This window comes from Taeniopygia guttata, chromosome 30, assembly GCF_048771995.1.
Source record: "Taeniopygia guttata chromosome 30, bTaeGut7.mat, whole genome shotgun sequence".
Lineage (NCBI taxonomy): Eukaryota > Metazoa > Chordata > Aves > Passeriformes > Estrildidae > Taeniopygia > Taeniopygia guttata.
Genome location: NC_133055.1, coordinates 5,150,105 through 5,177,453, shown reverse-complemented (window position 1 = coordinate 5,177,453; position 27,349 = coordinate 5,150,105). Strand labels below are relative to the sequence as shown.

The 27,349-nt window shown below is 54.1% G+C and overlaps 3 protein-coding genes across 3 annotated transcripts in view; 1 reads left to right on the top strand and 2 right to left on the bottom strand.

The window, feature by feature from the left end:
• LOC140680956 (olfactory receptor 14J1-like) overlaps positions 1-22,071 on the bottom strand; it is a 38,531-nt gene extending 16,460 nt beyond the window's left edge. Inside the window, exons 1-2 of the mRNA XM_072919847.1 lie at positions 21,155-22,071; positions 18,013-18,121 (exon numbers count right to left, since the gene is read on the bottom strand). Of these exons, the coding sequence (XP_072775948.1) occupies positions 18,013-18,121; positions 21,155-22,071 (1,026 nt within the window). The remainder of the gene's footprint in view (positions 1-18,012; positions 18,122-21,154) is intronic.
• Positions 1-27,349, top strand: part of LOC100226816 (uncharacterized) — a 1,189,242-nt gene that overhangs the window by 997,481 nt on the left and 164,412 nt on the right. The window lies entirely within an intron of this gene.
• The window catches only part of LOC140680909 (uncharacterized), a 692,735-nt gene continuing 669,671 nt past the window's right edge, over positions 4,286-27,349 (bottom strand). Inside the window, exon 2 of the mRNA XM_072919812.1 lies at positions 4,286-5,631. Coding sequence (XP_072775913.1) covers positions 4,709-5,320 — 612 coding nt within the window. The 5' untranslated portion in view covers positions 5,321-5,631 and the 3' untranslated portion in view covers positions 4,286-4,708. The remainder of the gene's footprint in view (positions 5,632-27,349) is intronic.

The following is a 27,349-nucleotide window of genomic DNA, read 5'->3' as shown; positions in this document are numbered from 1 at the left end:
AAACCAAGTCTTTATTTTTGCACTGTCAGCTGTGAGTGGCTGGTAGCCTTGGTGGAGGGTGCCGTGAATTACAGGCCTGCAGAACACGCTTAACAAGAGTAATTTACTTTGTAAGGAAGTTGAAAAAGGGGGGAGAGGTGATTGGCAGACTCACCTCTCCAGGATGTGGGATTAATGTTAGAAAGTGGACTGATATTGGAATGTGGCTGCTGAAATGTGAAGAGAGAAAAAAAAAAGAGAAAGAGATAGAAAGGGAGAGAGGAGAGAAAGAGAGCGAAGGGGAGAGCAAAATACACCCCCAAGGTCCCCTCAGCCACAGCTATCTGAAAGTTCTCCCCCATTCCTGCTAGGCAGAGTGACAACAAGGACGGGGGAAGTGGGGAAGGACAGAGTTAAACCCAAGGTTGTGAACAGGACCACCAGTAGAGATAAGATCAAGGCAGAGATTGTGACTCTCACAAAGTGGTCTATTGTCTTAAGCAAGATTTCTTTTTTCTTTCTGATTGCTGTTGTTAAGAAGAGAAGGCTTTTGTTCTGAAGAATGAGTCTGTAAGACTAAAACAGTTAAATGTTACCCAAAAAGTAAAAGGCAAGAGATGTGATACATCTCATGTTAAAATTGGCCTGGTCTTTTTTATTTAACTAATTATAGCTCACAGGAAGAAGAATTGGTCTCTGCAGATATTAACACAGCTGGATACAAGAAGAAGAAGTGCCTGTAGAAAAAGAGTTTAGTTAAACTCAGAAAGTTTTAAAGAAAACTAATGGTAAAAGTTAATGCAGTATTGTTTTTCTTTTAACACTGTGCTATTAAGAAATCCTTTCCAGGTACCACTGAAGCAGCAATCCAAACCACGGAAAGAGGGTGAATTCATGCCAGCAAAACCAAAGGACTTGTGAAGAAACTTGAGGAATGGACTATCACATCTAAACCGGGTGATACCAAACTGACTTCCAACCAGGACTGGGTGGTAATGGTTTGGGAAGACACAAATGACCCAAGGCAGGTACAAAGAATAACACCTCACTGAGAAATAATGCAAAGCTTGCATCACTGGTTCTAAGCCCGGCCTGAATAAACCCTGAGACGCCTCCAACACCTCCTTGGCAGAGGAACACTGCCACTTCAAACAGGAGGATCGGGAGTGTTTCAGTCAAAGAGTTCTTATAGCCTGGCCTCAGCCTGTGGCTTGTACAGGGAAGAAGGGAAATTGCCATCAGTACTATACTGTATATTTTATGTGATTCATCCCAATACTGGACACGCTAGCTGGGTTACAAGTGAATGTTCAAATTATGGGAATAATTGGTGTTGTAGCTCACAAAATCTATGTTCTTGTTGCAAGAGGTATCAAGTACTGAATCAATTCCCTATACAGATAGAACCCAAAATCACTGAAGTAATAACTTTGTTTTGTGGATGGATTATTAGTGCCTGTTGAGTGAGAGATACCTGAGGAACGGTGGGAAACCACAGTTAAGGAGTGTCGAAAAGGACTTGCCTAAAACAATGAGTAAAAAGGAGTGACAAGGGAAACAGAGGGCAAGCCTGGACTGAGCACTGTACTCACCACCGAGAAGATCACACGTACCTGCTGTGGGAAGCAACCCCACAGGCAGGGGAGGTGGGGGTATAAGCCATGCCAGACCTCTGTCATTCCTGTTTCTGTCTCTCATTTGTTGTCTTTTCCCTTCTGAGATACCAGCAAGATCATGTCCCAAATGCTACAGAAAGTATTACATGGAAAGGAACCAAAGTTCCTTTTTGTTACACACACCCATGCCAACAGCCACAGACCCACCCAAACTGAGTACCTGCAGGCAAAATGGGGAAAAATATTGGATTACAAGGAATTTAGGGAAAAGTAGTAATACTTGGGGCATTGAATGTCCAAACGGAGAGAGATGGATTTGTTTTACATTTGATCTTAGAGATATAGTCCAAGATTCGGTAAAAAGGCAATTAGTAAACAAAAAGGTGAAACCAGCACAACAGTCTAGCTCTGTATTAACCCCAAATTATATACTGCATCGTATTATAGGACTCCAAGCAGTTATAGAGGAGATAACAAACAAAGCTGCTCAGGCACTGGAATTAATATTGAGTCAGCAAAGCCAAACTATAACTGCAGTGTATTAAAATAGGTTGGCTTTACGCTATTTATTGGCTAAAGAATGGGGTGTACAGATTGTTGAAAATAGATGGCAATGAGGGCGTCATCCTGGAAAAAACAAAGGATATCAGAAAAAAATTATGACCCTGGTATCAGTCCAAAAAAAAACAAAGGGTAAATAATGTTAAAAACTAACAGGTGGGGTAATGTATTGAGAATGGGATGGTGGAAGAAATTAGGATTCTTCCTTTTATGTGTTACAAGTGTTTTGATATTTCTTCTTTGTTTAATCCCATGTTTTATTTGATTACCAACAGAGTCCAAAGAATGCAAGAGGATAAGAAATATTGCTCAAGCCAAATGATTTATAAAGAATAAGAGGAGAGATTGTGACAAATGCATATTTATAATTGGCTTTTCGCAAGTGTTACAATGAATATTATATGCGTCATGTTAGAAAGTTTATGCTGTTCCATAGGATCTCAATTCCATATAATCCCAGTCCAGTTTGTCCCAGTCCATAGGATCCCAGTTCCATATTTGATCCCAATCTCTAGTTGATCCCCGTCCCTATTTGATCCCAGTCCCTATTTTATCCCAGACTATATTTGATCCCAGTCCGTATTTGATCCCAGTCCCTAGTTGATCCCAGTCCATATTGCGAGGACGCTGGACTCCAGGATGGTTTGGGTGGATGGAGACAAGAGATCTCTGGAGGCTGCCCTTAGAATATCTGGTTTATTAGAGAGGGTGAAAGGCCCTGCTTGGTGTCACCAGACCTGACCCGTGGCAGGCCCGAGGGCATGAGGGAAGGGAGAGGCAAGGGGTAGAGGGAGATAAGAGAGGATCCCAAGAGGATGTTCCAGGAGAGGGGCAGTTCCAAGAGAAGGGAAGTTCCAAGAGAGCGTTTGGCTCCTCAGGGACTCCTTGTCAGGGGCTTCAAGGTGGGCTGGAACAAGACTCAGGCCAATGGGGTCACAGACTCCTGATGCTTCAGGGGAGGGTTACAGGTGTGGGATGAACCATACATTGGGGTGAGATCCAACAGTCCATTTGACCCTTGGACCTACCTGTAGGTAAGGGCATTGTTCAACCAGAAGGGGGGATTGTCTTCATCCCGGCTGTACGATTGTGTTCTACTTGTGCAGTAACTACGGTTTGGTATGTCACAACTTGTTACCATCTCAGTCTCTGTATTTTCTAAACCTTTTGCCAGGCAGTCATATTTATAAGGCTTTCCTATTTGAGCTTCCCCAACACATATGATCCCAGGCCATATGATCCCAGTCCATATCTGATCCCAGTCCCAATTTTATCCCAGTCTATATTTGATCCCAGTCCATAGGATCCCAATCCACATCTGATCCCAGTCTCTATTTGAACACAGTCCGTAGTTGATCCAGGTCTCCAGTTGATCCAAGTCCATATAATCTCAGTCCCAAATTGATCCCAGTCTGTAGGATCCCAGTCCCTATTTTATCCGAGTCCCTTGTTGATACCAGTCCATAGGATCCCAGTCCATGTTTGATCCTTGTCCGTATTTGATCCCAGTTCAGTTCATTCCAGTCTGTAGGGCCCCAGTCCCTAATTTATCCCAGTCCTTAGTTGATCCTAGACCACAGGATCTCAGTGCATATTTGATCCCAATCTCTGGTTGATCCCAGTCTATATGGCCCTGCACACATTCCAGAGGTCTGGAATTTCAGCTCCCAGCCAGGAAAAGACATTCCCTTTGCCCTCGAAGGCAGAGCTCTTGAGGAGGGGCTGAAAGCCAAGTGGAGCAAAATCCTACAGAGACATTTCACTGCTGGCCTCCATAACTTCAGCTCCTGAACTAAGAATTAAAATAATAATTGGGAAATAAAATAATTAAAAAATCAGGGGTGGGTCATTGGGGGCAGAGGGGGCAATTAAATTAGAGGAGGATTCAATTAAATCAGGGAAGGATCTTGGGTGGTCCCTGAGGAAATTAAATTGGGGGAGGGTCTTTGGAGGTCCCTGGGTCAAGGGAGACACGGAGAGAGAAACAGAGCAGGTAAAGAGAGGTGGGAGGGAAAGGAGGACACAAACACAATCAGCTGAGAAGGTGTTGCCCTGAAAAACAGAACTGCCATGGACTGGAGATGAACGGCAAAGAAATCACTAAGTCTGAAAGTTTTATTTGCTATCAAATACATCCCAGCCACCCAGCCCCATACCATCCCCATCTCACTGCTCCAAACTGGGATCCCACTTCTCCCAATCTCCTCCCAGGCAGCTGTGGATTTGAGTGAGTTTGGCGTGGGATTGAGGTTTTTTTTGAGGTGGGAACAAACAATTTGAGGTGGGATTGAGGCTCTGTGGGTTAAAATTCAGTTGTTTTCAGTAGGATGTGAGTGGTTTTGAGGTGAAAGATCAATCCCTCTTGGCTTTTGGAGTGCAGAGCGATTGAGAAGAGAAAAAAATGAAGGTCAACACAAAAGGAGAAGCAGCCAGGTGTGTTCCCAACATGGATGACAGGGAATGTGGGTCACCAGGGCTGTGCCCAATGTGGGTCCTCCAGTGGGGGATGGAGTTTAGCTCTTCTCGCACTCGAGGCACTCGCAGGGCTTCCCTTACCGGTGCCTCCGTTGGTGTCGGGTCAAGTGAGAGCTCTGTGAGAATCTCTTCCCACACTCCCCACACTCGTAGGGCCTCTCCCCAGTGTGGATGCGGCGATGCTGGATGAGGGTGAAGTTGTCCCTGAATCCCTTCCCGCAGTCGGGGCAGCGGAAGGGCCTCTCCTCTGTGTGAACCCAATAGTGCTTGAGGAGATCGGAGCTGGTCTGAAACCTCTTCCCACACCTGGAACACTCATAGGGCTTCTCCCCAGTGTGGATCCTCTGGTGCACGATCAGGCTGGAGCTGGTCTGAAACCTCTTCCCACACTCCCCACACTCGTAGGGCCTCTCCCCAGTGTGGATGCGCCGGTGGGTGATGAAGGTGGAGTTGTACCTGAATCCCTTCCCGCAGTCGGGGCAGCAGAAGGGCCTCTCCTCCCTGTGAACGCGATAGTGCTGGAGGAGACAGGAGCTGGTCTGAAACCCCTTCCCACACTTGGAACACTCGTAGGGCCTCTCCCCAGTGTGGATCCTCTGGTGCACGATCAGGCTGGAGCTGTGGCTGAAGCTCTTCCCACACTCCCCACGCTCGTAGGGTTTCTCCCCAGTGTGGATCCTCTGGTGCATGATCAGGTTGGAGCTTCACCTGAAGCTCTTCCCACACTCCGAGCACCTGTGGGGCTTCTCCCCATCATGGAGCTGCTCAGGGACCCCCAGCTCCGAGCTCTGGCTCCATCTCCGGCCGCCTCCCCGGCCCAGGGTGGGTCTTTCCCCCTCAGATCCCCGCGATCTGCGTTTGCAGCCCCTCCTCGTGCGGGATCTCCGGGGCTTTTCCTCCCCATCGGGTTCCTGCGCCATGGAGCCGCTCAAAACGGCCACTTCCACCAGGTTCTGCCGCGGGGATTTGTCCTCCCTGCTCTCCATCCTCAGCTCCTGCCCTGGGGGAGGAAGGACAAGGAGAGGCTCTTCCTCTTCCTCGCAGCCTCCCAGGGGCTGGGAATGGGAAATCCTGGTTTGGGGAAAACAAGGGATGAGCACGTTGAGTTTGAAGCTCCCTCTGTCCCAGTCCATCCCTAGAAGTCCCTGGCCACCTGGGCTCCATAAAAACCTCCCAAACACCGAGATCCAGCCCTGAAAAAGCCTCCCAGGAGTTCCCCGTCCCTGCTCCCTCCCCTTTGCTGTTCGGGGCTCCCCCCTGTCCCAGCTGCTGGGGTCACGCTTGGATTGGGGGTCCCCCTTCTCCTCGCTGCCCGCCCTCCCCAGGCTGCCGGGAGTCCCAGCAATCTCAAAAGCTCCCCCCTCTTGGCTCTCCCCATTCAGGGGTGCCGGGGCTGTTTGGGCTCCCGGGCTCCCTTCTCCCCTTCTTCTCTGCTCTGGGCTGCAGAGGCTCCAAGGAGTCACCCCAAGGGGCCTTTTCCGCTCAGCTTCGCAGTTCTTCCTTCTCCAAACATCTCCCCAAAAAACCCAACCCAGGCACCCCCCAGGAGACCTGGCCCGAGCTCCCCCTCCCCGCTCACCTGCGGGATGGGGGGCGATGATCCCACAGGTGGGGGCTGCGAATTCAGGCAGGGCTGACCGCGCGCTCCTCTCTGCTCTGCTCCATCCGCCTTTCAACCTCCTCTTCCTCTTCCTGCCGCTCCTCCTCTTCCATCCCCCCTCCTCCTCCTCCTCCCCATCCCCACCTCCCTCTCCTCCTTCATCCCTGCCCTTCCCTCCCTCCTCCTCCTCCCCCAGGAGCAGCGACACCCTCGGTTCCCGTTCCCGCAGCCCCGGCAGCCCGCGGCAGGAGCGGGGATGGAGCCGGGACAGGTCGGGATGGGCAGCGCGGGGCTCTCGGCTGCTCCCAGCCGCTGTTCCAGGGGGGAACCCGGCCCGGGCCAAAGGAGAGGCAAACTGGGCAAACTGGGGGCTGCACATCCAAACTGGGGCTGCCTGGGGACCCTGCCTGGGCACTGCCGGCCCTTGGGGCTCCTCTCAGGAGATCAGGAGGGGGGAACGCAGAGAGGGCTCGGGGATGCCAGGAGTGGCAGCACTGGGAAGGACTGGTTTGTGCTGGGATTGTACTGGAATCATACTGGGAGCAGCTGGGCCCATGCCAGGGCAGACTGCAGTCACCCCGAGGGAGACTGGGATCATACTGGGATCACACTGACACAGAGTAGGAGCCTACGAGGGGCAACTGAGACCATGCTGGGGGCAAATGGGATATACTGGGAGTGACTGGGAGCATGATGAGGGTGACTGGGAGCAGCTGTGAGCGACTGGGATCATGCTAGGAGCAACTGGGAAGAACTGGGAGTCACTGGGTGCCTGCTGGGGATGACTGGAAACGACTGGGCTTATACTGGGATCATGCTGGAGGTGACTGGGATCATACTGGCAGTGAGTGCCACGACACTGAGGCTGACTGGGAGCGGTTGTGAGCAAATGGGATCGCACTGGAAGGAACTGGGAGTGAGTGGGAATATGCTGGAAGGAACGGGGGGACACTGTGAGAGACTGGGAGGGACAGTGAGGGTGAAAGGGGCAACTGGAACCATGTGGAGCACAACTGGTTCATATTGGCACTGACTGGGAGCACACTGGCGTCATCTCTGGATCATACTGGGAGGGACTGGACTAATACTGGGAGTGTCTGAGAGTGACTGGGAACACACCATGCACAGCATCCCTGTACTGGGGGTGACTGGGAGCAACTTGGAGCACTCTGGGAGCAAATGGCATCATACTGGGATTGACTGGGCTGATGTAGCTGGAGGCAACTGGGACCATACTGCGAGTGATTGGAAGTTATTGGGATTATACTGGGACCATACTGGGAGTGCTGGCATGTGACAAGGATCATACTGGAGGTTACTGGGCTCATACTGGTGATGAAAGGAAGCAACTGGGATCCCACTTTGGGCTACTGGGAGCAACTGAGAAAAACTGGGATCATGCTGCAAGCAAACTGGAGGAATTGGGAATGACTGGATGCAGGCTGGAGACAACTGGGACATACTGGGCATGACTGAGATCATACTGGGATAACAAGCACCTTACTGGGATCACTGGGAGTGTCTGGGAATGACCACAGAGATGCTGAAGGCAACTGGGATTTACTGGGGATGTCTGTAACCTTACTGGGGTGACTGGGAACAACGGGGACCATGCTGGGGAGAACTGAGAGCGAGTGGAAGTGAGTGGGTCTACACCGGGGACAACTGGACATGACTGGGACCATGCTGGGAGCGACTGGGATCATATGGGGAGTGATGGGGTTGATACAAGGGACAACTGGGGGCAACTGGGATCACACTGGGGAGAAGAGAAAGCTACTGAAAGCATGCTGGGGGCAACTGGGATCCTACTGGATCTTACTTGGAGCAACTGGGATCAGGCTGGAAGCAATTGAGAACAACTGGAGTGACTGGGAACATGCTGGGAGCAACTGGGATACACTGGGAGAGACTGAAACCACAGTGGGGGTAAATGGGAGCAACTGGAACCACAGTGGATGATAATGGGAGCAGCTGTGCCCATGCTGGATTCATACTGGGATCCTACTGGAACTGGCTGGCATCATACTGGGAATGACTGGAAGTGTGCTGGCTGTGACTGGAACCATGCTGGAGGTGACTGGGAGCAACTGGGCCCACACTGGGAGTGACAGGGAGTCATTCTGGGCAGGGCTGGAATCATACTGGGAGTGACTGGAACCATACTGGGGGGGACTGGGTGCAGCTGGGACCATCCTGGGAGCCACTGGGATTCCAGCAGGTGTGAATGGATCCTGGCTGGGGGTCACTGGGAGCTACTGGGCCCATGTTGGGAGGAAAATCTGGACACATTGGAAGCAACTGGGACCAACTGGAAGGTACTGGAACCGTGCTGAGGGGACTGAGACCACAAATGGGGAAACTGGGTTCATACTGGGAGCGACTGGGACCACACTTTGGGCAACTTCCAGAAACTGGGATCATGCTGGAGGCAACTGGGAGTAACTGGGAAAGACTGTGATCATTCTGAGGTCACCAGAACCATACTGGGCCAACTGGAATATACTGGGAGTGTCTGTGTCCATACTGGGGGGACTGGAACCACACTGGGAACAGCTGGGACCATGCTGGGGACAGCTGAGAGTGAGTGGGACCGTGCTGAGTGGGACTGGGACTATTCTAGGGACACCTGGGATCATACTGGGAGGAACTGGGAACAACTGCAACTATTCTGGCAGCAACTGGGATCATACTGGGATCACAGTGGGAGCAGCCTGGTCCATGCTGGGTGAAACTGGGAGGAGCCAGGTCCATGGAGGGTGACAGGAATCATACTGGGATTGACTGGGAGTGGCTGTGAACAACTGGAATCATGCTGAAAGTAACTGGGAGGAAGTGGGAGGGACTGGGAGTGACTGGGATATACTGGGAGAGACTGGGAGTCATAGGGATCATACTGGTGGTTACTGGGGTCATGTTGGCATTGACAGGGAGCAGCTGGGATCACACTGGGGGGCACTGGCATCATACTGGGAGTGACTGGGATCATACTGGGATTACAGTGGGTGCCAAGGGACCCTGACTGGGGGTTACTGGGAGCTGCCAGGCCCATGCTGGGAGCCAAATGCACACACACTGAGAGCAACTGGGAGCAAGGAATGACAGGAGTCATGCAGGTGACAACTGGGATGTACTGGCAGTGACTGGGATAAAACTGGGGGCAGCTGAACCATGCTGAGGTAACTGGGAGTGCCTGGCAAAGACTCTGGGAATGTTCCAGGCAACTGGGATGTACTGGGAGTACCTAAGAACATGCAGGTGGTGACTGGGACCACACTGGGAGCCTATGGGAATGTGCTGGGGGCAACTGGGACCATGCTGGGGGCAAGTGTGAGTGACTGGGGCCCTGCTGGGGCAGACTGGGATCATACTGGACTCATATTGGGATCATACTGGGAGTGACTGGGACTATACTAGGAGCAACTGGGAGAAGTGGGAACACACTGGAGAAAAGTGGGAGCAACTGGGACTTGCTGAGGGCAAATAGCGTCATAATGGGGAATGACTGAGAATGACTGGGCTCATCCTGGGAGAAACAGGGATCCTGCAGGGAGTGAGGGGAAGTGACCAGGGTGATACTGGGACTGACTGGGCTCATCCTGGGAGTGCCCAGGAAACTGGAAGCACACAGGGGTAGGAACTGGGCACCTGCTGGGAGCAGCCCCTGGCGGCCCCGGTACCCCCGAACCCCTTTCCCGGCCATGCCGCCCCTCCAGCCCCAGCACCCCCCATTGCCGGGTGCCGGCACTGCCAGGGGTCCCCCCTCTCGGGGTCCCCGCTGGGGCTCCTGGGGCTCTCCTCTCTCTGCGCTCCCGCCCAGGGAAGCCGCGGCTCTCCCGGGGCTCCCCAAATCCGGGGTCCCCCCGCCGCTCCCGCCGCTCCCGCGCGGTCCCCACGCGGCCCCGGCAGAGCTCGGAGGGCCCGGCCGGGAAGCCCAACCCGCACCGCGGGGGGACCCGCATCCCCCCGGCCCCGCCGGGGCTCTGCCGCCACCCGCACCGGGACCCCGCAAAAACACCTCCCGGGGACCCCCGATGTCCCCCCGAGGGCAGCTGCGGCTCGGCCTTGGAGCCCCGCCAGCTCCAAACATCCCCCCAAAAACCCCAAACCCAGGGAGCCCCGGGATATTTGGGGCCAGCTCCCCCTGCCCGGGCACCTGCGGGATGGGGGCGACGCTCCCGGGGTGCTGCGAGTTCAGGCGGAGCCGGAGCCCCGCGGTTCATCCTCCCCGCTCCTCCTGCTGCTCCCGCTGCCGCTCCGCCTCTTCCTCCCTCCTCCTCCTCCTCCCCGCAGCCGCGGGAGGGGCGGGGATGGAGCCGGGACAGGTCGGAACGCAGAGAGGGGTGGGGGGATGCCAGCAGTGACTGGGCTGTACTGGGGTCATACTGGGTGACTGATCCTACTGGGATCATACTGGGAGCAGCTCCTGGGTGGCTGATCCTACTGGGATCATACTGGGATCATACTGGGAGTGAGGAGGAGCAGCGCGGTGGCTCCAGCGCTGGGGCTGGGGGCGCTCCTGGCGGGCGAGGGGGAAGTGGGACCCCGGGCACCGGGACCCTGAATCGCCATTGCCGGCACCGGGACCCCCCCTGCTCCCCTTATCCTGCACAGGGACCCCCCTGAATCCCCCATTTCCGCACATCAGGGCCCTCTGCTCCCCTTTTCCCTGCTCCCAGCCTCTAGATTTCCCGTGTGCCTGATCCTGGAACGCCTTGGAACACCTTGGACCCCCATTCCTGCCTTTCCCAGCCCCCAGCCCCACCTTTGTGCAAAACCAGAGACCCTCTGAACTCCCCCTTCCCAAACACCCCGAGTGTCCCCACCCTGGTACCCCTTTTTGGGAAACCCTGGACTCCCCTTTCCTGGGCTCAAGGACCCCTGGAACTCCCTTCTACTCTCCATCCCTGCCCCCCCATTTCCGTGACCCTGAGACCCCCCTGCACCCCCATTCCTGAGAACCAAGACACCCTTTTACCCCTTTGCCCGGCACTGAGACCCCCCTGCACCCCCTTATCCGGCACGAACTCAACATGTTCCCAGCCCCCTCCTCTCCCAGCCCCCAGCCCCACCCTTTTCCCTACCTGGGACCCCTGGGCCCCCATTCCTGCCTTTCCCAGCTCCCAGCTCCTCCTTTCCTCACACTCAGGAGCCCTGGCACCCCCTTTCCTGGGCACAGGATTCCCTGGACACCCCATCCCAGCTCTCCCAGTCCCTGCACCCCCTTTCCTTGGCTCTCAGCCCCTGAACCTCCTTCCCAGCTCTGCCATCTCTTCATGTCCCCCTTTTCCTTGGCCTGTGGACCCCCCTGGATCCCCAAACTCTCACTTTCAGCCACCTCAGCTCCCCCAAATCTCCGTTTCCCCCCAGTTCTCCACTCCCTGCAGTTCCTGGAAGTGGCGCTGTCAGAGCCCGGCCCGGGGGTCCCCCAGTCCTTGATTGTGGGGGACGTGGACGGGACCCTCTGCGAGCGCTGCGGCAGCGAGCGGGGCCGGATGGAGGCACAGACACCGGGGATGGGGGCGGGAGCTGAGCTGGGATATTGGGACAGCCAGAGCTGGGATATTGGGATAGCCAGAGCTGGGATATTGGGATAGCCAGAGCTGGGACATTGGGATAGCCAGAGCTGGGATATTGGGACAGCCAGAGCTGGGATATTGGGATATCCAGACCCTGCTCAAGGACAGGAACCGGCCCGTGGCCGACAGTGACCTGGAGACGGGGCCGGTACAACCAGAGCAGGGGCAGTGGGGGGAGCCGGGGGCTGAGCTGGGATCTGTGGGAATGGAGGACTCTGAGGGGCTGGGATGGGATCTCTGGGGATGGGGGGGGATCTGTGGGGCTGGGATGGGAATCCAGGGAGCTCCAAGGGGCTCCCAGGGGCTGGGACATGACTCCATGGGTCTGTTCTCTCCTCGTTCCCAGGTCTCCACACAGTGCAGGGGGTTTCCAGCTGTGACCTCCTGTCCAACAGAGCATCCATGGATCCCACCAGTACGGCTATGAGGGCTGGGATTTCATCTCCTTCCAGCTGGGATCCGGGAGCTTTGCAGTGTCCAACACTGCCGTCTGGATATCCCAGAGGTGCTGGGAATCCAGAGGGATCATGGTGGAGCAGATGAAGCGTTACCTGGGACACACCTGTGTGGAAAGGCCCACAAAATACATCAGATATGGTCGGGAGGCTCTGGAGCACAAAGGTGGGTGTGGGAAGGGAAGGGCAATTCCTATGGGAATGGGGGATTCAGGAATGGGGGACTTGGGAATGCAGGAATTGCCATGGAATTTCCATGGCCAGATCTTACTCTCATGCCAGTCAGGTGAGAATTCCATGGATGGATTTCCCCCCTAACCCACTGCCATGGGAATTCCATGGGGAAATGATTGGAATTGATAACCAATCCAATGAGAGCAGTGCAATGAGAAGTAATCCCTGCTGGGATTCCATGGGACATCGATCCCAATCCTTTGCCCAGGCTGGCTCTGCTGTGCCTGTAGCTGCACCAGGGGAGTGCCCTGTCCCTGCCCTGAGCCCAGCAGGAGCCTTTCCTTGGGTGTTCCGTGCCCTGCCCGGGGCAGGAGGGCACTGCTGGAGCGGCTTTGGTGGCCCCGGGCACCCGGCTGGGCTGCAGCCACTGCAGGGGCACCTGGGGAATGTTCCAGAGCAGAGCTGAAAGCAAACAACAGTTTCTGGAGGGGATTCTGCCCCTGGGCCTGTGCTGGGAGCCCAAGGGCAACAGCCCAAAGTGCTGGGGCTCAGTGTCCCTCGTCCAGGTTGTGTTCCCTGGCTGTGCCCTGTCCCTCAGCTGTGCCCTGTCCCTGTGCCCTGTCCCTCAGCTGTCCCCTGTCCCTCAGCTCTGTGATGCCAGGTGTGGCAGCAGGACCCGGGGCAGCCCTGGGGGAGAACAACCCTGAGCCCCAGCTGGGCCAGTTCCCCCAGTTCCCCCCAGGCCACTCCCAGCATGGGCCCTGTGGCTCCCAGTCACACCCAGTATGGTCCCAGTCACTTCCAGTTACACTCAGTGTGATCCCAGTATCATCCTGGTCACTCCCAGTGTGATCCCAGCGTGATCCCAGCATGTTCCCAGGTGTTCCCATTCACCCCTATAATAGTTCCAGGCACTCCCAGTATGGTTCCAGTCCTTCCCAGTATCATCCCAGTATGAACCCAGTCACTCTCATTATGGAACCATTTGCCCCCAGTAAGGTCCCAGTCACTCCAAGTCACCCAGTATGATTCCAGTCACTCCCAGTATGATTCCAGTCACTCCCAGATAGTCCCAGTATTACTGCAGTAATTTCCTTTATGGTTCCTCTGTGATCCCAGTCACTCCTGGTTAATGCAGCCTGGGGTCCCAGGGGTCCATCTGACCCCCGGGCTGCCGCTGCCGTGGGTGTCCGGATAGCGCTGCGCTGTCAGGCTCAGCCTGTCTGGGTCCCTCGGCTCAGCTCCCAGCCACAGGCAACTTAGCGAGCACCTCTGGAGTGATTTCAGCTCTGTGAGTTCAGCTCTCGGTGATTTCGCTCTGTGCTCACAAGTGCCTCTGGCAGACACACAGGGATAGAGAGAGGAAAAGGCTGTATGCGGTTCCACAGCGATGTCCTTTATTGCCAGCTCCTCTGAAGGGATGCAGTGACAGCTCTTCTGCCAAACTGGATAGATATGGGTGTTTATATGGGGTACTGGGGTGTTGGAAATTGTCCAGTTGCCAGGTTTGAGGAGAATACACCAATAGCCTTACAGAGAGATAAGAAGGGTCTGAATGCAGAAGAGGGGCTTCTTTGGTCCAGTCACCGTGACTTAGGCATTTCTTATCTTAGGTGAGTGACCGCCAGGGAGGCCTTGCAGGGCCTCTGACTGCTGCAGTGACACTGCAGAACCTCATGGAACTGTGGGTCAGTTGTGACAATGTGGGTCCAAGGACACCATGGTGGCACTACAGAACCACAGGGAACCAAGGGGCCAGGGTGACACTGTGCTGCCTCATGGAATCAAGGAGACCATTGTGAACTCAGAGACCCCAAGGAAACAAGGGTCCATGGTGACCTTGTGCAGCCGCAGTGTCACAGAGGAGCCGCTGTGACACAGCGAGGGCACACGGAGCCCAGGGGCCATTGTGACACATCAGGGCTTTGTGGAACCACGAAGCCATTGTGACACTGCAAGGCCTCATGGAAGCACGGGGCCATTGTGACACTGCAGAAGCAAGGGGAACATTGTGACACTCCAGGGCCTCATGGAACCAAGGAGACCATTGTGACACTGTGGGGTCCCATGGAACCAAGGGAACATGGAACAGGTCTGGCTGGCTGGGCCTCCTGGGGACCACCTGACCACCTTGGCATGTTGAGGGCTGCTTCTCTTCTGCCCCTGAAGCCCTGGGGCTCTGGGCTTTCCTTCCTATCGGAGAGAACTGTCCTTCTCCTCCAGGGAACCAGGGCCAAAACTGGGATTTCTTCTCCAAATTTCCTTATGTAAAAGGATTGTTTCCAGATGAAATCTGCCAGGAGAGACAGGTCTGGCTGCCTTGACCACCCAAGGGTCACCTCTCATCTGCCTTTGAAACACTGGGACCGTGTGCTTTTCTTTCTTATGGGAAAAAAACCATCCATCTCGACCACACCCATGGCCAAAACTGAGGATCTGCCTCCAGAATTCCCTATATCCAAGGATAGCTCCCAGACAGAAGCTGCCAGGACTGACAAGTCTGGCTGGCCTTGGCTTCCTGAGGGGTGGCATTCATGTGCCTCTGAAACACCGGGGCTCTGTTCTTTTCTTCCTAATGTAAATAATTCTTCCTATCCAGGAACCCACAGCCAAAATTGAGATTCCACCTCCAAAATGCCCTGTGTCCAAGGATAGCCCCTGACGAAAGGTATCAGGAGAGTCAGGTCTGGCTGGCTTGGCCTAAGGGTGCCCACCTCTCATCTTCTTCCAGAACACTTGGACTTGCACTTCTCTTTCCTATAGGAAAAAATCATTCATCCTGTCATGGCCAAAACTGGGATTCCACCTCCAAAACTCCGTACATCCAAGGATGAATGCTTTGAGAAATGTTTTTTGTTGATTTAATGACCTATTAAACCTTTTCCCAAAGTTTCTCTTATCTTTTATGTTGCCAGAAAGGATGTTTTATTGTTTTGAGCTCCTGAGAATCTCTTGTTGGTATTTCTTCAGTGCATCCAACTCAGAGGACAGAACCAATTGTAATTCCTTTTAAATGTCCCATTGGGAGAGTTTTTTAGGGGATGGGGGTCAGGGCTTGTGTGTCCTGCTTGGCACAGCCCAGGCAGGGCTTTCACAGCCCCATCCCACACTCCATTTCCCAGCTGGAGCCGCTGGTGCCTCTGAGTTCTGCTGCCCCAGCCCCAGGGACGCTCTCCTTGTCTGCCCATTCCCCCAGGGTCTCTGGGCAGGGATGGCCTCAGTGGGGGCTGCTGACATCCTCAGCAACTTGGAGGCTGCTGCTGAATTTTACTGCTCCAGAGGCTTCTTCAGCCTTCAGCTCCTCAGTGCAGGAATTCAGTGCCCCAGGGCTCATTAACATTCAGAACACCTTAACAAGCCAAGCCCTGGGAATCATTTAAGTTTTCAAATCTCTTGTGGTTGATTACACTATATTTAAAAGGACAGTGAGATAAGATTTCTTCAGGTCCTGTTTAGTTTTTTTTACTCCTAATAAATTGATGTGTGAAATCTCCAGTTGACACTGAATCCGAGTGCCTCCTCATGCAGTTTGCATAGATATGAAAATCAAGACCCTTTGTGGCTGACAATCCATCAGACTCTGTCCCTACCCCCACCCCACCATTTCCCCCATCCAAGCCCTGGCACTCAGAGCAGCCTTGTGCAAATCTGAGCTCCCTCCAGCCCAGGCTGCACCTGCGGGTTTCAGCTCCATGGCTCCAACTCCCACCTGCTTTCCTTGGAGAAGGAGCTGCCCCAGACACAGAGGGATGTTCATTTATTGCCAGCCAACAAAGCCAAGGGAAGGCACAGCTCCATCAAATGCAAAAGTCATTCCTCTGCTGGATATTAAATCCACTTTGCACAGCAGACAGTCTCAGAGCAATGGAAACACCTTCTGTGCCCAGCACAGATCCCAAGGTCCCCCCAAACCCTCCCTGCCCCAATTCTGCCCAGATTTGCTCTTTGCACACACGAGTCACAGGCTGAAGGCAGGAGCTGCCTCCATGCCCAGAGGGAGGAAAAGAGGGAAAGTGGATGAAGAGCTCTCCTGTGCAGAGCCAAGGTCCAAGTGCCCCTGCAGTGGGAACCACAACTCATCAGGTTTGTGTCCTCTGGGCTCAGGGACTGGTGACACTCAGAGGCACAGAGAGGTTTCGTGCCAACAAACACAAGTTTAACATTTGAACAGTTTAAAAACAATCACAGCTCTTCCCTCAACTCTCTGTGATGTCCCAGCAGCATCTGACATGTCCCCCATGCCCAAGGGATTTCTGCACAGGAACAGTTTTAGACAAAGACATAAAAGGTAATTCTGTGATAGATATAAATGTGAGTAAGGTGTTGAATAATGTGATATTTATTTGAACTTCAGAAAGACTGCACAACTCTGTGAAGCTCAAAGCATGAAGCCAGTCAGTTGAGAGGGCCTTGAATGATGAGAGAGCACCTAGAGGAGGAAATCTGGGAGCAACAGGAAGGACATAGATTGAGCTTGTCTAGTGAACAGATTTCCTTAGACATGGCCATTTAAACAGGAGAGCTGGAAACACCTGAAGGAAGAGGGAGATGATGCAATAAACAGAATATTGGTGACTCAAGAGGATGGAAAGATCAATATTTCTTCTTCTCCCATCAATACACTTCCAAGAAATTCCTGTTCCTAGAGGGAAAACATTGGTCTTTCTTAAAAGTAGTGAAGTGACCCAGATAATAAAAATGTCCCTGTATAATATGAAATGTACACGTATTAACACCTGTGCCCCTTTCAGGGCAGACATCAGCTGTGTGCCCAGGAACAGGCAGTGCCACTTGTGCCCACCAGAGCTGCTCCTGCTCCAGGCCCAGGGCCCATCCCAGAGCTGGGGCAGCCACAAAGCTGTGCCCATTTCTGCTCATTGCTGCTCTGATGGGGATGAATCCTTAGCCCCTTGGAGGTTCCTGATGAATTTTCCTACTCCAGAGGCCTTTTCTTTCTTGAGCTCTTCACTTCAGGAATTCAGTGGAAAAAGCTCGTAAACATTTGTTCAAAATGCTTGAACAAGAAAAACCCCTGGGAATAATTGAAGTTTTCAATATTTCTGTGGTGAATTAGACAGATTTCAAAAGTGTACTCAAAGTGAATATACTGTAATCGAAACAATGCAGAGAGAAACTGTTTTGTCCTGTTTCCATTTCCTGTTTATAGATTGATATCAGCAATGTCCAATTGATATTGACTCTCAGCACCTTCTAGTGCAGTTTGAATAGATATGAAAATCAACACCCTTCATGGCTGACTATCAATAAGACTTTGTCCCCACCCCCTCCCCACAATTTCCCCCATCCAACCCCTGGCACTCCTATGGATCAGGAATGGTGTGGCCAGCAGGATCAGGGCAGTGATTCTTCTACTGTGCTTGGCACTGGCTGGGGCAGCACCTCGAGTTCTTTGTCCAGTTCTGGGCCCCCAATTTTGGAAGGACATGGAAGGGCTGGAGCATGTCCAGAGAAGGGAAACAAGGCTGGAGAGGCGTCAGGAACACAAGTCCTGTGAGGAGCGGCTGAGGGAGCTGGGGTTGTTGATCCTGGAGAAAAGGAGGTTCAGGGGAGACCTCATCACTCTCTACACCTCCCTGACAGCAGGGTGCAGCCAGCTGGGGGTCGGGCTCTTTTCCCAGGGAACAGTGACAGGACAGGAGGACACAGCCTTCAGCTGCACTAGGGGATGTTTAGGCTGGACATCAGGAAATATTCTTCACAGAAAGGGTGATTGGTCATTGCAATGGGATGCTCAGGGAAGTGGGTCAGCCACCGTCCCTGGAAGTGTTTAAAGAAAGACTGGATGTGGCACACAGTGCCATGGTCTTGGTGACAAGGTGGTTTTGGGTCCCAGGTTGGACTTGATGCTCTCCAAGGTCTTTGCCACCCTGGTTGATAATCTGATGATGGTGACACTGCAGGGCCCTGGGGAAGCAAGGGGCCATTGTGGCACTGCAGGGCCTGGTGGCACTCAGAGGACCATGGTGACACTGTGTACGACATGGCACCACAGAGCCAAGGGCCATTGTGACACTGTGGGGCTGAATGGAAGCAAGGAGGGCATTGTGACAGTGTGGATCCTGGTGGGACCACAGAGGCCACTGTGACCCTGCAGGGCCTTGGGGAACCATGCAGAGCTTTGTGACAGAGCAGGACCTCGTGTCATGATGCTGTGACACTGCAAAGCCCCATAGATCCAAGGGGCCAGTGCTGGTCCTCAGGGACTCCTGGAATGAAGGAAACATGTTTGACACCATGGTGGCCCTTGGGACCAAGAGGCCATTGTGACACTCTGGGACAAAGGAGAGCATTGCTGCCCTGCCAGGCCTCATGGAACCAAGGATCCACTGTGACACTGCAGGGCCTTGGGGACCACGGTGACATTGTGACACTGCGGGGCCCAAGGATCCAAGGGACTTTGTGATACCAAAGGGTCCCATGGAACCAAAGGGACATTGTGACAGTGGGAGGCCTCATGGAATCATGGACATCATTGGGACAGTTTGGGGCCTCATGGAACCGAGGGGACACCAAGTTGTCTGGGAGGGTTGATCTGCTGGAGGGTAGGAGGGCTCTGCACAGGGCCCTGGACAGGCTGGATCCAGGGCCCAAACCCAGCAAGGTGAGGTTTAACAAGTCCAAGTGCCGGGTCCTGCACTTTGGCCACAACAACCCCTGCAGCGCTACAGGCTGGGGACAGAGTGGCTGGACAGCAGCCAGGCAGAAAGGGACCTGCAGGGACTGATGGACAGCAGGCTGGACATGAGCCAGCCGTGTGCCCAGGTGGCCAAGAGGCCAAAGGCTCCTGGCCTGGATCAGGAATGGTGTGGCCAGCAGGAGCAGGGCAGTGATTCTTCCCCTGTGCTCAGCACTGGTTGGGCAGCACCTCGAGTGCTGTGTCCAGTTCTGGGCCCCCAATTTAGGAAGGAAATGGAGGGGTGGAGCGGGTCCAGAGAAGGGCAACAAGGCTGGTGAGGTGTGTGGAGCACAGTTCCTGTGAGGAGGGGCTGAGGAAGCTGGGGTTGTTGATCCTGGAGAAGAGGAGGCTCAGGGGAGACAAGGTAGTGTCAGGGCACAGGTTGGACTTGATGATCTCCAAGGTCTTTTTCAATCTTGCTGATTCCGTGATTCTCTGAATCCACCCTTGGAGCAGTTGCAGGAGGAGCCCTGGGCCTCCTCTTCAGAAGCTCCACCAGCCCAGGTCCCTCAGCTTCTCCTCACAGCCCCAAAGCCCATCCTGTCAGTCCTGCAGAGCCTCTGCAGCTCCTCCTCACTGCCCAGAACAGGGAGCCCCACAGCCAGACACAGCAGCCCAGATATGCCCCCTGGCCTGGGGTGCCTCTGGCAAGGGAGCAGCACCAGGCACTGCAGGAGCCTGCAGACAATTCCTGCAGCACTTGTGGGATGATCCTGCTCCCCAAGGGCCGTTCCCATGGTGCGAAGTCAGGAACTGCAATGGGGAGTGGGGCCAGAGAGGAAAGGGCAAACAGGGATGGGCTGTGTGCAGGGGAGGGAACAGGGGTGGGCAAGGGAAAGAAATCTGTAACAGGAAGAGTAAAGAAAGTAAATGTGAAGCCAAGGAAATGCTCAGGGCAGTTTGGGGGTGGCTGCCAGGCAGCCCTGGCTCTGAGCAGCAGCATCTGCAGTGCGACAGGAAACTCCCAGCTGATGGGAACAAACTTTCTGGCTGACTGCAGAGGCCAGGACAAAGCTGAGTGGTTTCCCTGGCATCCCCCAGCCCTTCCTGGCACCAGGGGCTGATGGCATTTGTGCTCCCTCAGGTTCATGTCCCCACAGCAGCAGCATGGGGGTGCTCCCGCCTGCTGTGTGCAATGCAAACAGGGGCTGCTGAGCCAGTGCTGCCGTGTCTGTGCCTGCAAGGATGCGGCACCTCTGTGAGCTGGGGGAGAGGCCAGGGCTGCAGAGGGGGAGGTTGTTGGCACCTCCATGAGGATGCTCTGGGACGCTGCCCTGGGCTGTGCAGCGCACTGGGGATGGATCAGCCCCTGCTCTGCTGCTCCTTCCCGTCTCCCCCAGGGCCCTTGCAGAGCACCAGCCGTGCTCTTTGCCCCCAGCCTGCCCACGGCCAGCCTGGGGCTGCTCACGGGGGTTTTCTGTGCTGAGCATTGGCCTGGCCGTGTTCTTGAGAGAGCCTGGGCAAGGAGCCTGGAGCCCCCAGGCCCTGGCCTGAGGCGTCAGCGCTGCCCCAGCAGTGCCCATGGCCTGTCCCTGCTGCAGCCCCGGCACTGCCACCCCCAGGACTGTGCCCGGCCCCGAGAGCACTCAGGCCCTGCAGCAGCACCAGGGCCACCAGGGCAGCGGGGCAGGGCCACGGGAGCAGCACTGGCAGCACCAAGTGCTGCTGCTCCTGGGCACAGCTGCTGTGCCAGCACTGATCTGCCCCAGCTCTGCACACAGACATTGCCGCTGCAGCTCCAGAGAAGGCAACAAAAGGGCATCTCTGCAGAAAACTCTATTGGGAGATCCTTTAGTTCCTTTAAAGTCACTGAGAGTGCAGCCCCTCATTGACACAGTCTGTGGGTACAGGAAAGGTAAAGTGAAACAAAATGAGAAATGGCACAAGGAATGTCATTTATTTGTGGACAACATTATATGTAAAACAAAGACTTCCAAGATGAAACCAAAAAGAAGTATCAAAGATGATGTTTATTCGAAGTAATTTGGAGAAATTGGCCAGCAGTTTAATGTTTCTGAAAGCATCCAGTCATCAGTGTCCACACTGCAGCCTTGATCTCCTGGTTCCTCAGGCTGTAGATGAGGGGGTTCAGGGCTGGAGGCACCACCGAGTACAGAACTGACAGGGCCAGATCCAGGGAATGGGAGGACATCGAGGGAGGCTTCAGATGAGCAAACATAATAGTGCTGAGGTACAAGGAGAGCATGGCCAGGTGAGGGAGGCAGGTGGAAAAGGCTTTGTGCCGTCCCTGCTCAGAGGGGATCCTCAGCACAGCCCTGAAGATCTGCACATAGGAGAAAACAATGAACACAAAACAACCAAATACCAAACAGGCACTAACAGCAATGAGCCCAAGTTCCCTGAGATAGGAATTGGAGCAGGAGATCTTGAGGATCTGTGGGATTTCACAGAATTGTCCCACGGCATTGCCATGGCACAGGGGCAGGGAAAATGTATTGGCCGTGTGCATCAGACCATTGAAAAAGGCACTGGCCCAGGCAGCTGCTGCCATGTGGGCACAAGCTCTGCTGCCCAGGAGGGTCCCGTAGTGCAGGGGTTTGCAGATGGACACGTAGCGGTCGTAGCACATGACAGTCAGGAGGGAAAGCTCTGCTGAGATGAAGATGACAAAGAAAAAGAGCTGTGCAGCACATCCTGTGTAGGAGATGGTGCTGGTGTCCCAGAGGGAATTGTGCATGGCTTTGGGGACAGTGGTGCAGATGGAGCCCAGGTCGCTGAGGGCCAGGTTGAGCAGGAAGAAGAACATGGGCGTGTGCAGGTGGTGGCCGCAGGCTACGGCGCTGATGATGAGGCCGTTGCCCAGGAGGGCAGCCAGGGAGATGCCCAGGAAGAGGCAGAAGTGCAGGAGCTGCAGCTGCCGCGTGTCTGCCAGTGCCAGGAGGAGGAAGTGGCTGATGGAGCTGCTGTTGGACATTTGCTGTGGCTGCACATGGGCACCTGGTCATGGAGAAAGGACAGTGAAGAGATAGAGGAGATACCTGTAACCAAAATCAAAGACATTTCCCATAAACCCTCCTCTGTGACACACGTGGACATTGTCTTTAGTGTTTTGGATGTTTGGGGTCTTCTTTATAGGCTCTCCCTTATCTCTGATGGTGTTCCTGGATATCAGAAATGCTCAGCATTTCTGCTGCCCTGTGGTAGAACAGAGTGAGTTGTCTGATGCAAAATTATGAGCAGAGATTGGGGGAAGAAGGTCTGTTACCTCATTCTGTTTGGAGTTTCTCTGGGCTTTCACTTATCTCAAGTGGAGGATGTTCACACTCCCAAGTTCTCTGTTAAGCTCACCAGGTACTGCTGAGGGCAGATGGATCCACCACAGCCCAGCTCCACATTTGGAGCCAAGGACTCACATTGCTCATTTCACCAACCCAGCAGCATTTTCAGTGTCAGAACACATCTGCATTTCCCCATGAATCCTATAACTCAGAGATGCTCTAGGACAGGTTTGCACCCTGGATTGAAGCTCCCAGCTCTGACTGAAATCTCAGGGAGACTTCCATGTGTCCTTCTGATGGCACTGGATGAATGGACACACAGCTCCTTCCCTGGCTGCCCTGCCAGCATTGCCCAGAGCCGGGCACTGGGGACAGCTGTGTCACCCTGAGCCAGCTGTGCCCCCTGCCAGAGCCCCCAGTGCCGGGCAGCTGCTCCCAGCCCTGTGCTCTGCAGAGGGAACTGGGCCCGGGGCTGCAGAGCTGCCCCACGGCTCTGCTGCAGCTCTGCCTGCACAGGAGGGGCTGCACGCCTTGGAGCCCCGGCCCTGAGGGCAGAGGCTTGGCTGGGGGACAGGAGGGAGGGGGCTTGTGCAGAGGGAGGGGCTGCACTGGAGGGGATCCTCTGGACATCTCTAAACTCTCCCTGCCTCAGCATTTCTGGGCTTTGTTTTCTCTCCTTCCCTGATCTTCTCTCTGCTTCCAGGAGATTTTCCTCCTGCAGGTGTTTCCCTGTGCCTGATCTCTCTGTGCCAGCACTCCCAGACCCCAAATCTCTGTGCCCTCTCCTTGGCCTGACAGAACCCTGCCTGTTTGCAGGGCACTGGCTGGGGCAGGTTCTGTTTGCAGCATGGAGCAAGGACAGCTGAGACTGAGCCTGATGGCTCCAGCAAAGGTGGTGCTGGTGCTGTCCATGGGCAGAGTGGCTGAAAGCACATGAGGGATCTCCTGTGAACCTATTGATCACTAAAATAACAGTTTGGATATCTCATGCACTTGTCAAAATTCATAAACCACCATTAATATTTACCCCCTTTCCTGTCACTCTCCAATAATAGGAAACTGAATAAAAAGTCTTAGGAAATATCCTCCTTTTTATCAAAATCGTTGTCTTGGAAAAATTCTATGACTGATCAGAACCTCTCAGCATCTCAGAGCTTTATGAGCATTTCACCTGCCCAGCGCCAGAAATGCTCAGAGTTGTACTCACAGGGTCTGTGGGCATTGGGATGTTCCAGCTTTAGGAGATCACTCCAGGAGCTGCAGCTGCATTGTCCTGCAGCCAGAGGTTCCTGTGCCAAGGGCTGTCAGTGATTCTGCCCCAGGCACTTCTCAGCCCCTTCCCAGCCCTGACTGACTGAAGCTCTCTGTGCCTCTGTGCTGTGCCCGGGCTGGCTGCAGGCAGTGCCCCAGCCCTGCTGGGCTGGGAGAAGAGCTGCTCAGCAAGAGAAATGTGCTTTTGAAGTTCTCCTTGGTTACCAGGATCACCCTCTGTGTCAGGAGCCCAGCCCAGCTCAGCAGCACAGACACAGCACAAGGACTTTAATGACCCTCTGGGGCTTTGTGCTCAGGCCCTGAACATCAGGCCCTGAGAGGGAGCTGCAGAAACCTCTCCAGAACTCCAAGTCACAATCCAACTCCAAAGTTTCTTGGACTTTTAATGGGTCCCACTGAGGGACACGACTGAGAAAGTGTCCCCAGGCCCCAGGCAGAGCAGAGAACTGGAGGCACTGATGACAGGTGGGGACAAAGAGAAGCCAAGTCTTGGTGCCCTGGGGCACAGCAGGGTCTGTGTCACCAAGGGCTGGGAGGAGACACCTTGCCCTGAGGCCCTGGGGCCTCCTGGCACAGCCCCAGCCAGGCTGGGCACTGTCACCCCCTGGTCCTGCCCTCAGCATCCCCCCCTAGCCCACATCCCAGTGGCCTCAAGGATCTGCTGGAAGGAGTCCCTGGGGAGCCTTGGTCAGGAATGGTCAGGAAGGGCTCCTTCATGCTCCCAGGGACTGCAGGTTTTTCAAAGGACTTTGGCTTTTGCTTTTGCCTTGGAGTCTCTGAGAGCTTATTGCAATACTGGCTTCCAATTATCTGGTGTAATTAGTCCCTGGAGAGGCTTTGTCAGTAACAACACTCAGTGGGGCTCATTAATGCTTCAAGGTTCTTCAGTTCTTTTAAGGTACTTGGTGTTTCCCTTTTGATACAGACTCTGTGTGAGGTTTGTGCAATCATGGCCCCAATTACCTGCTTTAATGATTCCCTTGAGAGCTTTGTGCTGACACTCAGTGGAGCTCATTAATACTTTTAGATACTCAACATTTTTTCACATACTTTGGATTTTCCTTTGCACACTGAGAGTTTTTTGTGCCATTTTGAATCTCTGAGAGGATTTTGTGCCATCTTGGTCTCCAGTTCTCTCCTCCAAAGAGTCCATTAGGAGCCTTTGTTGGGGATGGACCTCAGTGGGACCCATTAATGCATTGAGACATTTTGGGTTTTTGCTCTTGATTTTAACTCCTGGAAAGTTTTGTGCAATCTCCTCTCAGGCCCCGAGGTTCCAGGGCTCAACTCCAAATGCACCACGGGGCTCATTAGGATCAAGGAAGTTCTGACAAACCATGGCTGTGCCTTGATTTCCCTCTGCTCTCGTGCAGTTCATCAGGAAGTTTCTGTAGTGGTTTTGGTTCACCAATTTGAGATTTCTTGGGCAATGCATCAATTAGTGTGGTGGGTTTAGTGCTGTCTAATTACCAGTGCACTCACTAGAATATAGTTACTCATTTCCTGCTGTGAGGTAGGATAAGGAGAAAGGGAAAGTGGGATCAAAAGTTTAAAACAGCATAAAGAAAAGTTTATTAGCAGTAACTAAAAGAAAGAGTAATAAGAATCAGGACAAAACTTTCAGAACACTCTTCTTCTCGCCACAACTTTTTCTTCCTTATTGACAACGTAAGGAGACAAAACCTAAAATTTTCAGCCAGTCTACCACCTCTAGAATAGTCCTGCTTCACTTCACTTAGGGAGAGGAGTCTCTTTTTCTTGCTATGGAGTCTTCTCCATAAGGAAAGAGTTCTCATGTGGCTCTCAAGTTCCATGAATAGCAGCCACTCGGAAAAAGTGTAATAGTGAAATCCCTGCAATTTATTCACAGCTTTTCCCACAGCTGTGTTTATGGGCCATGTCAGCTTATGGGGTATTAGTTTAAAGATGAGTTGTTCAAGACCAGAGGTTCTCCTCAACTGCTTCTGAAATCATCTTCATCTCTGGGAACAGAGGTCTTCTTGTCTCCCTGAGGGCACAGGGTCTCATCACTCTTCTCTCTTTCTCTGTTCAAACTTCTCATGGGATCTCAGCTACTTCAACATTTGCTTACTTTAGCATGGAGGCCTTTGCTGAAACAAATCATCTCCCCATACTTTTCAATGCCTTATAGGGAAAAAGAGAGTCTGATGTATCAATGAAATCCTTCTCCATAGCTTTACCAGAGGATTTCAGCCCCAAGATCAAGGCATCTCCTCATCCCTCCCATGTGGGACTCAACTTCCTCTTCATTGACCTCGGTGTCTTCGCGTTGCTCCTCTGTGTGCCTGCCCTGTGTCCTTTTCTCTCACTGCAGGGAGGATGGCAGCACTGGCAGAGTCAATATCTGCCCGGGGCTGCAGATGGTTCCGTGAGCCCGGCCGGGCTCGGTCCTTGCGGCCGGAGCTGTTTTCCCATGGAGGTTTCTGCAGCGGCTGCGCTGGGGCTGTGTCAGGCTGGGCCGCGCTGGGGCAGGGCCAGGATCTCAGCAGCCAGGCCAGAGCCCAGCAGCAGCACGGCCGGGGCCGATGGCTTCTCCTCCCCTGCCCGCTGGCTGCGGGCGAAGCCCAAGGGCGGCAGAGCCTCGGCCGAGCCAGCCCGGCCCGGGGCTGCTCCTGGGGCCCGGCGGATCCCGGCTGGGCCCGGGCTGGCGGCGGGGCAGGGCTCGGCAGCGGCCAGATGTCAGCACCCGCAGCCACGGCCCGGCCTCGGCCCCGCGGCCTCCCCTGCCCTGCCCGGCAGCCGATGGGGCCTGGCGGCTCCCTGGGAAGGGGCCCGGCCCCACGGCAGGAGCCGCCCGGCCCCACGGCCGAGACAGGGCTGGGCCGGCCTTGGCACCTCTTTGGGGCCAGAGGGGAGAGAGACCCAGCCAGGCTTTCTCATCTTCACCTTGGGTCTGCACAGAGGCGTCTGCAGTTTGCTTAGTGGTTTAACAGATTGTCAGCTCTCAAAGCTAATTACTGATTGGTTTTTTTGTCAGACACGGAGGAAACTGCTAGCAGCTTCTCTCAGGACATCACTTCTGTGGTGCAAAACCACCACAGCAGCACAGAGCACAGAGCTCCTTTGTCCATATGTAGTGGTCATTTGCCCGAGGCCTCAAAACCCCTCCTTGGGAAATCTCTGGGCCCTCTCCAAGGTGTTTTCAAATGAAAACATTCAGCTCATAGTCTAAGAAAATCACCAGAGGACAGGGCCAGCGTGACCTGTCTGTCCTGGCTACTTTTGTCTGGGAGCAATCCGTGGATATATGGAAATTTAGAGGCCAAACTCTAATTTTGGCCATGGGCCCTGGACATGAAAGCCGGTTCTTTTCCACGGGAATGAAGGAAGAGAGTGCCAGTGTTTCCTGGAGGGATGAGACGTGACCACCAGAGGCCAACCAGAGCAGCCAGATTTTCTTCTGATACCTTTGCATATAGGAATTTTTTAGGGAGAATTCCAGTTTTGGCAATGAGCATCTGAAAAGAGGAAAAGTTCTTTTCCATAGAAAGGAAAGCACGGAGCCCCATTGCTCCAGGAGTTGGTGAGAAGCAGCCCTTGGCCTCCTAACATCAGCCAGACCTGTCAGGTGGCCCCTGGCAGGCCAAGCCAGCCAGACCTGTTCCATGTTCCCTTGGTTCCATGGGTCCCCACAGTGTCCCAATGGTCCCTTGCTTCCAGGAGGCCCTGAGGTGTCACAAT